This window comes from Malania oleifera, chromosome 2 (assembly GCF_029873635.1).
Source record: "Malania oleifera isolate guangnan ecotype guangnan chromosome 2, ASM2987363v1, whole genome shotgun sequence".
Taxonomy (NCBI): Eukaryota; Viridiplantae; Streptophyta; class Magnoliopsida; order Santalales; family Ximeniaceae; genus Malania; species Malania oleifera.
Genome location: NC_080418.1, coordinates 4877971 through 4889520, shown reverse-complemented (window position 1 = coordinate 4889520; position 11550 = coordinate 4877971). Strand labels below are relative to the sequence as shown.

The 11550-nt window shown below is 38.5% G+C and overlaps 1 protein-coding gene and 1 long non-coding RNA gene across 2 annotated transcripts; one reads left to right on the top strand and one right to left on the bottom strand.

Moving 5' to 3' along the window:
• The first annotated feature begins 4163 nt into the window (after positions 1 to 4163).
• LOC131149890 (pyruvate decarboxylase 1-like) lies at positions 4164 to 7378 on the top strand. The gene is made up of 6 exons (XM_058100680.1): positions 4164 to 4808; positions 5405 to 5568; positions 5681 to 6331; positions 6417 to 6534; positions 6788 to 6976; positions 7052 to 7378. Exons 1-6 carry the CDS (start codon positions 4272 to 4274, stop codon positions 7220 to 7222), a joined length of 1830 nt encoding a protein of 609 aa, XP_057956663.1. The 5' UTR covers positions 4164 to 4271; the 3' UTR covers positions 7223 to 7378.
• On the bottom strand, positions 6215 to 6773 carry LOC131149891 (uncharacterized). The gene is made up of 3 exons (XR_009135319.1): positions 6721 to 6773; positions 6491 to 6603; positions 6215 to 6318 (listed from the first exon to the last, which is right to left on the bottom strand). It is a non-coding gene; the product is annotated as an uncharacterized LOC131149891 (long non-coding RNA).
• Positions 7379 to 11550: the final 4172 nt, after the last annotated feature.

The window sequence follows — 11550 nt, the reverse complement described above, 5'->3', positions numbered from 1 at the left end:
TAATAATAAAGAGGGAGGAAAATGGAAATAGGAATTGAAGGAGGCAACAAACTTCGTCGACGAACGCACTTCATCGACATCACACTTTGGAGATAATAATAATTTCAAGAAATTTCTAGGCCTCGTCGACAAATATAGGGGTTTCTTCGACAAGGTTCCATCTCGTCGACGAGAAAATATCGAGAGAAGAATTTGGGCTACTCTAAATTTCGTCGATGAGATGACGTGGCTCGTCGACGAAGCCCACAATATAAATAGCCCTAAACTCATTTTAATCACAGAAAATCAGCGCCACTCTCTCTTTTCTCTCTCTCCTACGGCCTCTCCTCCATCTCTCTTCAATATCGGCCCTGTCAGTCGTCGGATCGACGATCTAAGGCCACCATGACGCTCCTGGCGGAGTTCTCTTCAAGTCTGCCGTAGTGATTGTCGGTGGGGCGAAGTTGGAATTCATCCCAAATCTACTATAAGGTCTTTCATTTGGAATTTGGCTTTCTAGCAGTTGTAGAAAATGTTGTCGACGTAAAAATAGTGACATTTTGTTCTGGCGAAAATTATTTTTAGGGTGTCAAGTAGGAACCCTGCGGGTGTAAGACCCGTCTCAGTAGGGGATTTTAGCAGGAGTCGGGTAAGGGAAATATGTTATGCTAGGCAATTTTACTATGTTTCAGTATAAACTATACGTTTTATCAGATGATTATTCACGATAGAAATTTATACAGTTTATCATTTATGTATAATATGTTTAAAATTTTTGTGTGGCTTGAGAATATGGGGATAGTAAAGAAACATGTTTTATAGTATTTTTAGGATATATTTTACAGAATAAACAGTCAGTGGTTATGTTTATAGTAATTACAGAATACCATGATTATACAGTTTTCAGTACCATGATTATAAAATTTTCAGTACCATGACTTACAGACTACAGTTCAGTTCAGAAATACAGATGATACAATTACAGTTTATTACAGTGTCATGGTTAATACAGTTATTACAAAATCATGGTAAAACAGTTAGTTGTATATAGAAATATATTATATAGTATCAGACCCTGTTGGACCATACAGTAAAGCACGGTACCGTAGCTACAAATATTCAGTTTAGAGTGCAACCACCTATTCAGATAATACGTGGTAGTAGGTCGATCGTATAGTGCCCTGAGGTGGATAAGCTCCCCATCATATATGAGTTGAGGAGGGCAGATCAGACCGAGGGAGTATAGTGGTTTACCCTGGTCGTCCAGTTAGGGTGGATCCTACCTACGGGCCGCACAGGGAGGTTAAATCATGACACACAGTTATCTACAGGGAAGTTTTCAGTTACTATTATGTATATACAGATTTACAGAGACAGAAAGTATACTTACTTATATTAGAAGTATTTTGAGTAGAAACTTAAAATACAGATATGTTAAGCAACATGAAAATGGGGGTGGTTTTAATTACTTGTACTGTATTTACAGGTTCAGTTATACATGATTTTTATAATAACATATTTTCATAGTATTGTAACTCATTTGCCATACACTAGCAGTAGCATATTTCATCTTACTGAGCGTTGGCTTATCCCAATTACTTTAACATTTTTTAGGTGATCCAGATAAGCAAGCAGACCAGGCTCACAGATAGAGGGGCCTCAGTATTGCCCTGATATTAGAGTGAGTATTTTTGGGAGTATTTTTGTATAATCTTAACTAGTTGAGGGTATTCTGAGGAAATAGTCATATATGTTTTTATTGGGAAACATTTTAGCACTCTAATATTGTATATTATTACATATGGTTATGTTTATTTGATTTCTGCTTCTCGCTGCTTAAGTTGATGATTGAGTTTAATCCAGTATGGTATCAGAGCATTTTAAATGTTATAGTATAAAAAATAAAAATAAAAAACCCAGTTAAATAGCAGGTCGTTACAAATTCGGCCAATATTTCACTATGAAATTGAAAAGTTACAATACACTTTATACAATGATCTCTCTATTTACAAAATATGCCCAAAAGGACCTATTTAACAACCCCTCAGAGGTTTCCCTCCAAATACCCAACCATCCCATCGTTTCAATTCAAAATTTGAATTCTTCCTCGTAGTCCAAGAGCACTTGTCGACGAGAACAAGACACTCGTCGACTAGTATGACCACTCATCGATGAGTTTGATTTCATGCTCTCGATATCTCAGAGACTCTGCAATTTCCAGCCTCTCGGTATCTACTTGTCAATGAGAACAGGACACTCATCAATGAGTCATTGTGAGCACTCATCAACAAGAACAAGACACTCGTCGATGAGTCACCGCTGCACTCTTCAAGAATTCAACTCATATGCTTTTCATCTTCTGTTTATGAGCCTTAAGTATAAGAGCCACACATACAAATACAATAGACTCCCCGATTGAATCTTGTATTATTCGTACCAAATTGATCCTAATTAGTATTTGGTCATTGCAACTTGTTCATGGTCCTTGTAAGCTTGAATAATTTATCTCTGATTCTTTTTTAGGACGAGTTGTTTGGAGGACTTATTAGATTTTCTTTTGTCGCTTTTAGGTGATGATAGACTATTGATTACTCCTTGAGTTCTAATTCTTGTCCTTCTATTGGCCTTCCATGTTTTTTTTTTTTTTTTTTTTTGTAAAGATTTTGTTTACTTCTCTTTATTTGTTTCTTTCTTAAGATCATGTTAAGGCTTAAGGAAAAGTTGCATTATTGATATTCGAAATCTTAATTGTGTTGTTGATTTTTTCGGTTACCTTTCTCTCACTTTTTTAAAACTCTTTTTCTTTTATTTATTGTTTTCCTTCAAATCAACCAACCCTAAGAAAAATCATGAGATCAACCCTAAGATTCCTTATAATTAAAATTTCAATAATAATCAATTAAAGATTTATGGTAGTGCCAAATAGACAATAATCAAGACGTCTCTAAATATAGGGTTGGAAACATAATCAAATACATTGTAATTCGAATAAATATTCTTTGTTTTTTGACTTGGGTTTCATTAATGATATATTTACCATCATCTCATTTATAACATTATAAATGAAAAAAAAATGATTTATTTGATTAAAACCATCAGCGCTAGGGGTGAGCAAACGGTCGGTTCGGCCAAATTCGGTTAATTAACCGAATTAACCGAAAATTTCGGTTAAAGAATAGTGTTAACCGAACCGACCGAACCATTGGGCCTCACCGAACCGAACTCGACTGAATTTATTTTCGGGTAATTCGGTTAACCTAATTTAACCGAGAAATATGAGGGAAGGGGGAATTGGGAAGGTAAATCCGAACAAGGGAAGGGGGAAGTCAGGAAGGAGTCGGGGGAGATGATTGAGCTCGGGTGAGCTTGACGCCGATGACGATGAGGAGTCGGGGGTGGTTCTCGGTGACGATGGCTGGCCAGTGGCGACGGCGATGGCATCACGTGAAGATGGTGGTGTCGTGGTGCGGAAGTGAGCTCAGGTGAGCGAGAGAGAGGCAGTGACTCAGTGAGGGCTTCTGACTTCTCACTTCAGAGAGCAGTTACTGCGTTGCACTATTGGTGATGAACTGATGATGGCCGGCGACGGCGACGGCGATGGACACAGATGAAGGCATCGCGTGAAGATGGTGCCTGGTGGTGCAGAGGAGCTCGGGTGAGCGAGAGAAAGGCGACGACGATGGCTTCTGACTTCAGAGAGCAGTGACTGTGTTGGTGATGATGGCCGGCGACGGCGATGGCGACGGCGACGGCGAAAGGCAGTGAGGGACTTACATGTTCTGACTTCTGTGAGACTGATCACAGTGAGAGTGTGAGACTGAGAGTATGAGAGGGATTCGGGAATGAGTGAAAATTGTGAAATCAGATTTTAATTTATTAATTTATATTTAAAATTTAATTAATTCGTAAATCGGTTAATCGGTTAACCGAATTAATATTCTCCATTAACCGAACCGAAACCCGATTAACCGAAATATTGGAAAACATAACCGAACCGACCGAACCGAATTTTTTAACCGAACCGAACCGACCAATTTCGTTCGGTTAATTCGGTTTTCCCCGAATTATGCTCACCCCTAATCAGCGCTACCCTCCACAAGTACGACTTTTGATCCAGTCTTCTCCAAAAAACTAGCTCCTAGTTTGACGTATGTAGATGCCATCTTGGCCAAGTCTTCACTCCCACACTCGACACAATAATCTCATTCATACAACACCCATTTCCATTTCCATTTCCATTTTTCTGATTTGCACTTTTCATCAGTGATTTGCATTCTCTTCGACCGTTAACAATGGACATGGACGGCATGGTCGGAGGCCTCGAATCCTGCAAGCTCTCCGACCACAACAACGTCGGGTGCCCTCCCCAGAACGCCGCCGTCTCCTCCATCCAAGATTCCCACTCCTCCTCCGTCGTCGCCGCAGCCGACGCCACCCTTGGCCGCCATCTCGCCCGCCGGCTAGTCGAAATCGGCGTCACCGACGTCTTCTCCGTCCCCGGCGACTTCAACCTCACCCTCCTCGACCACCTCATCGCGGAGCCCGGCCTCACGAACGTCGGCTGCTGCAACGAGCTCAACGCCGGCTACGCCGCCGACGGCTACGCCCGCACCCGCGGCGTCGGCGCCTGCGTCGTCACCTTTACCGTCGGCGGCCTCAGCATTCTCAATGCCATTGCCGGCGCCTACAGCGAGAATCTTCCGATCATCTGTATCGTTGGCGGCCCCAATACTAACGATTACGGGACTAACAGAATTCTTCACCACACCATTGGGTTGCCGGATTTCAGCCAAGAGCTCCGGTGCTTCCAGACCGTCACATGCTTTCAGGCAAGCAAAATTTCAATCATCAATGCATGGAATTAAGCTTCTTCAAATTGAATGAGTCATGATGGGATTTTAGATTTCTAATAATTTCAGCAATTATGATATTAAACAAGAGCACTTTTCAATCGAATCATCTGTATCGATCTTCAGCAATCATTTGTATTCAGAAAAATGTTTAATGGCTCTTCGATCTCAAACTTAGCTAATATGTTATGTGGTGTAATTTTCCAATCATACCCATTTGAATTCATGCAAAAATATTTGATGGGCTTTGATCAAACTTGAAGAATGTGGGCAGAGATGTTGTCCAACTATTTCATGTTTGCTAGTCAAGAAAGTGAGAAAGAAAATGAAATAGAAGACAAATGAATGGACAAAATTTTAATTTTACTCACTATCAATATTTAATTTTTAAAATTTTTAATCATATTAGAATAAATTTTAATGAATTTTCTTTCTTTTCTTTTCCTCAAACAGAATCTTTCATTTTATTTTATTTTATTTTTTTGCCATTTTTTTTTCTTTTTTTGTTTATTTTTATTTTATTAATGTTATTGCAGATGAATTCATTGTAGTTTTTGCACTGTCTTCCATTGCAGGCAGTAGTAACAAATCTGGAAGACGCACATGAACTCATTGACAAAGCCATTTCTACATCACTGAAAGAAAGCAAACCTGTCTATATCAGCATTAGTTGTAACTTGCCAGCCATCCCTCATCCAACCTTCACCAGAGAGCCCATCCCATTTGCTCTCTCACCAAGGCAAATTCCGAATTCCCCTCCTTATAATCTCATCCCCACCCATTGGTTAATTTCACATTCACCCAAGTTCAATTTTAATTCTTGCTTCATTTGCTGCCATTTATTAATGCAGGCTGAGCAACAAGCAGGGGTTAGAAGCAGCGGTGGAAGCAACAGCTGCCTTCTTGAACAAGGCAGTGAAGCCTGTGATGGTGGGAGGCCCGAAACTACGAGTAGCGAAGGCCTGCAATGCCTTTGTCGAACTCGCCGATGCTTGTGGCTACGCCATTGCAGCGATGCCATCCGCAAAAGGGCTCGTTCCCGAGCACCACCCTCATTTCATTGGCACCTACTGGGGGGCTGTGGGAACTGCCTTCTGCGGCGAGATTGTTGAGTCTGCTGATGCTTACTTGTTTGCAGGCCCAATTTTTAATGACTACAGCTCTGTTGGATACTCTCTCCTCCTCAAAAAGGAGAAGGCAATCATCGTGCAGCCTGATCGAGTGGTGGTTGGGAACGGTCCTGCCTTTGGGTGCGTCCTAATGAAGGACTTTCTCCAAGCACTTGCGAAAAGGCTCAAATGCAATCCTACTGCTTACGAGAACTACCACCGGATCTTCATTCGGGACGGTCTTCCCCTCAAGTGCGAGCCTCGGGAGCCATTGCGCGTGAACATTCTTTTCCAATACATACAGAAGATGCTTGCGCACGACACAGCAGTGATTGCAGAAACTGGGGATTCCTGGTTCAACTGCCTGAAGCTGAAATTACCTGAAGGATGCGGGTAAGGTATACATATAAAGTAGGACATTTGGTGCTTGTGCAATTCAATTTTTACGAAAATCAGAGAACAAAAGTTGGTGTTGCAGGTATGAGTTCCAGATGCAGTATGGCTCAATTGGGTGGTCTGTTGGTGCCACCCTTGGCTATGCACAGGCAGTACCAGATAAGCGAGTCATAGCTTGCATTGGCGATGGGAGCTTCCAGGTGAGCCCAGAAGTCTGAATCACTTTATGTTCTGCAGACAATTCGATTTGCACCATGTTTGGTTATGAACTGTATCAGAATTATTAGGGAAGTCTGAATCAACCAAAACAATTTTCAGCTAGCAAGTTGAGAATTCCCAAATGTTTTGTTTGATATGCAAATTTCACCAAACATTAAACTAATTACCTTTCCAGTCATGACCCAGAGACAGCTGATGAACAATTTTTTTTTTTGTTTGGGGGGGGGGAGGCAGGTAACTGCACAGGACGTGTCAACGATGCTGCGGTGCGGGCATAGGAGCATCATCTTCCTAATAAACAACGGTGGGTACACGATAGAAGTAGAAATCCATGATGGACCCTATAATGTGATCAAGAACTGGGACTATACCGGATTGATGGATGCGATCCACAACGGCGAAGGCAAGTGCTGGACAATGAAGGTTAGTAGTATTGGCAGTACTGTTTTTGAGGTGAATCATGAGAGAGAGTGCTGGCTCTAATGGTGTTGGGTGCAGGTGCATTGTGAAGAAGAGCTGATTGAAGCAATAGAAATGGCAAGCGGGGAGAAGAGAGATTGTCTGTGCTTCATAGAAGTGATTGTTCACAAGGATGACACAAGCAAAGAGCTTCTTGAATGGGGTTCCAGGGTCTCTGCTGCTAATAGCCGCCCACCAAATCCCCAATAAGCTTTGGCTCCTTTGTCTTATTTATATCATCGCTCTGGCCTACTTCTTCCCCTTGGTTAATCCTTCTTTTCGTATATTAGGCATGACTGCAGTTGTAGCTGCACCTTAGGTATATAGGAATCAAATTTATTACTTAATTTTATCAATTCATAATTAGTATCTGACCTGAAATTAAGGGTACAAGAGTTTGCGTATGGGCTTCTGTGGAGGTGGGTCATTGCATGGAATGGGCGTCAGTCCAACAAGGCTCCACTACTTTGCCTACTTCTCAGGGCCCAAGAGCCACATTGCACAAATTAAGAACAAGTTCAGTGGGCTGTCTTTTTTTTTTTTTTTTTTTTTTTTTACAATTTTTTTTCGGATCCAAAAAAAAGGAAAAAAATTTGACGGTATGATTTAGATATAATTATTTTTTATTTACTCTAATTAAAATTTACACTAATTTTCGTATGATCATTTTTTGACATTTTTTCGTTAGTATTATATTCTTTTACTATAACATACTTTGTCTCATCACCCAAAGAGATTCATTCATGTAAATGGAGAACTTGATATAGTGATTAGTGCCGACTGCTGAACAGTTTATTTTCTACCAAACAGTCCCTTAAAACATTGCAGGGGATTTTGTATTGCAGGAATAATGGGCAAAGCTTGCTAGGCAATTGTCCCCTCCTAATAATAACAAAACAAATTAGGTATAGAATTGAATCCAACTACTGACTAATTTGGGACACCCTGCCCTAGTTCCCTCGGCCTTAGGGCAGATACACCTGTTGCCTGTTGGCGAAAATGACCCCCACGGGATTTTTTAAGGTATGTGTCCCTTCCCCCGTTGCAATCCAACTCCCTATATAAGGGTTCCCTTGCCCAGAGGCAATTGACATTGTAAGACCTCATCTGCACTTCCATAATGAGAGCGAGTAGAATTGAAAATTACATTCCAATATCATCTTTGATTTGATAGAATCGAATGGAACAGGAAATTAACTAAATGATATATTTGATTTCAATCCATTTAATTTGATTATATTTGGATAGCGTAAATCCATTCAAATTCTCCTTTACACAAAATGGAAATGATTCACTTGATTATCTAAATAAAAATCAAAATTATAAGACCTAAAATGAGAACGGGTGCAATTGAAAATCCTACACTAAGCACTTGCATTCATTTTTCATTTGTGTTTCCACAAAATAAAAATGATTCGTTTGATCATTTAAACAAAAGTTGACAACACTCAGATCTATGAAACAATTTTACCTTTTCTTTTTTCTTTTGGATTACGCACTGGGTTTCTTCGTGTCCGTTTTACAGTCCATGTGACTAATCCCGCGCCTCTTGAAGCCGATCCCACAACTCCAAAGGGAGGTAAATTTCAGGAATCCAGGGCGAAAACGAACCCGAGTGGATTTGAACACCTAACCTCATGAGAGGCACTCCCGCAGCCCGCACTACCACCTGAACCACACCCTGGGGATAATACAATTTTACCTTTTCTTACTATTATAAAAGAGCAATACTATTTCAAAAAAAGAAAGAGTTATTTTTTCACCCTAATTAGCATTCCAAACCCCACTTTTTAAGTATTCAAATTTTAGATTTTAGCAACGGTCAAATTTGTTACTTAACTTCAGCATATTCGCCTTGCTACTTTTTAAACCATTCTATTTCCATTTTTACCTAATTAAATGTCAAAAATCGAATATGATATACACCTCACCCATGATCACTATAAATAAATTAGTTAATGTAAACCCCTATAAATTTCACGAGTCAAATGGCCAATGGGTCTCCTAACCCATCAACCCATTTAACACTGATCGTTGATCCATTGTTCATCCTTCAATCCCTTTTATTTGTATTTGTGAATAAGGCAGGCCAGGTTTGGTGATCCACAAAAGCTCATTTATGCACTATTTTTCATCCCCTCCCTTCTCTAGGATCGATAGATGGTGGAAGTGTCGACTTTGCACTTTGATCTAAGTAGTTCAAGAATAATTTGCATTGCAATTTCAATTATGAATTTCATCGTCATTATCACACAAGAAAACTATTATTTCGTTATTTTCAATCATTGATCTAAGACTCATATGTAAAATATGTTATTTTGATTCAATTCCAATAAACCATTCATATCAATACATAACTAGTTTAGTATTTCATTGTCGCATAAATTATTTTCTGTTCGCAATGTTTTATCTAGATTCTGAGAGATAGGAGGAAACTAATATTACATTTAGCTAGCACTTAAAATTAACTTGTCGGTAACAATGTGTTTTTTCTTGACTTATTTTATTTTGTACACAATATATATATATATATATATATATATATATATATATATATATATATATATATTGGTTTCTAAGAGATTGAATGATTAAACAAAAAAAAAAGAAATTAAAAATTTAATCCCGCTATCAACCAACTAGGCCTTATAATCCTTTGGATTAGATAACTTTTGTTTTTATGGTTTTCAAGTTTTTTGACAAATGAATAAATTTAAAAGTAAAAGATACTAACATGATGTTTAGCAATATATAAAACCCCCTTTTAAAAAAAAAATTATTTTTTTTGTAAAATACAAAGAGGCGTTTGTATCTTTTTCACAAGCCTCAAGAAATCCTCAAAATTCGTAAAACTTCAAAAGAAAATCCCTGAAATTTTTGAAACTTCTAAAGAAACGTTGTGTCTTTCACCCTAAGAGTATGTTTGGAACTTAAAGAATATGAGGGAAAGCAGGAAAAATCATAAAAGAATCTAATTTCTCATGTTTAGTTATCAAGGAAATTGATAAAATTAAAATAAAAAAATATCAAATCAATAGACAAAATTTGATTTTATACACAATTTAGATTAATATTTCTTAATTTTTAATCATATTAAAACAAACTTTTATTTAGTAGTATTAGATATAAAGAGAAAAATACAATAAAAAATAAGCTTACTTCTCATTTTCTTTTCCTTGATCCAAACAGACCATAAATATAATTTGGATTCACATAATAGATATTTTGAGCATAAAAACCATTCTTAAGCTCAAATGGATTGGTTCACAAATGGGTCAACTTATTTAATAAATATGCCACAAATGAATTAATGAGTTATAAATAACCCAACTCATTTCAACACTTTATTTATAACCCATACCCATCCATTTAACTTCCACACGTTACAAATTGATCCCAACACACCAAATGTCCTAATGAATGTGTGGTAATCTGTATATTTTCATCATACAATATTCTTACTTCAATCAATTCATTCCATTTCACATTTGAGCAAGCGTCGGCCCCTCTGCCCCACCCTCACAAAAAAATAAAACCGAACTCTAGGACTGTTAAAGGGTGGGGCTTCTATCAACTAGGGTCCAGCCCAGCAGCACTTGAAAGGATTTTCAGAGTACTTTTCCTTTTACAGCTCTGGGAACGAGTTAAGAAATAAGAATATGTAAGAAGGTTCCAAAGACGGCCCAACCTTCTCAAACATAAGAAGCTGCACCCACCTTAAAAATGTTTTCCTTTTTGTTTATTGTTTTAAACAAAGGTTTAAGATGTGCACAAAAAGACCTCTTCACCTTAAAACCGTTTTTGTTCTCACCCCATAATCATGATGACCTGAAAATTCATTCCCCAGGTCCAAGTTCAATCACCAACCACATTAGCATAATTTCATCTCCTTTTTTTTAAAAAAAAAAAAAGAAAATTAAATACACACACACACACACACACATTGATGCGCACACAGCTGTTACATGCTGAAACGCAAACAGGGAAGCCCTGACAAAAGCCATAAAAAAAAAAAAGTGAAGGATCTAATTCCGGTAGGCAATAGCCATCAATACTTTTTCTTTTTCTTTAATTTTCACCGTCCGCATCCATATCCCATTCCTCTCTTTTCCTTTTTTTTAAATTTTTCTTCCTTTTCACATTCATTCCTCAATTGCTTCACAAGCAAATCGCGACCCCACTAAAATAATCAAAATAAAGAACACTTCACATCAATAAAGATTTCAATCAACAAAATCAAAATTGACCAGAAACCCCCAACTACCCAATCCAATAATGACATCTGGATCACCAGTACATGGGTTAAGATTTTCCCACATTGGACGGCAGTTGCAAGTTTGCCGTCATTAATCGCTGGTCAAATTCCAGCCCTCTTCATAGTGCATCACTACGTGAGAAATATGGCACAGAGATTGGGAATACATGGGGATCTATTTGGAATCACATGGAATTAGAAGGAGCCCCCCCGGGGGGGGGGGGGGGGGGGGGGGAGGTAGCATGAGTATGACCATACAGTTTAATTGGCACACCTAACATCA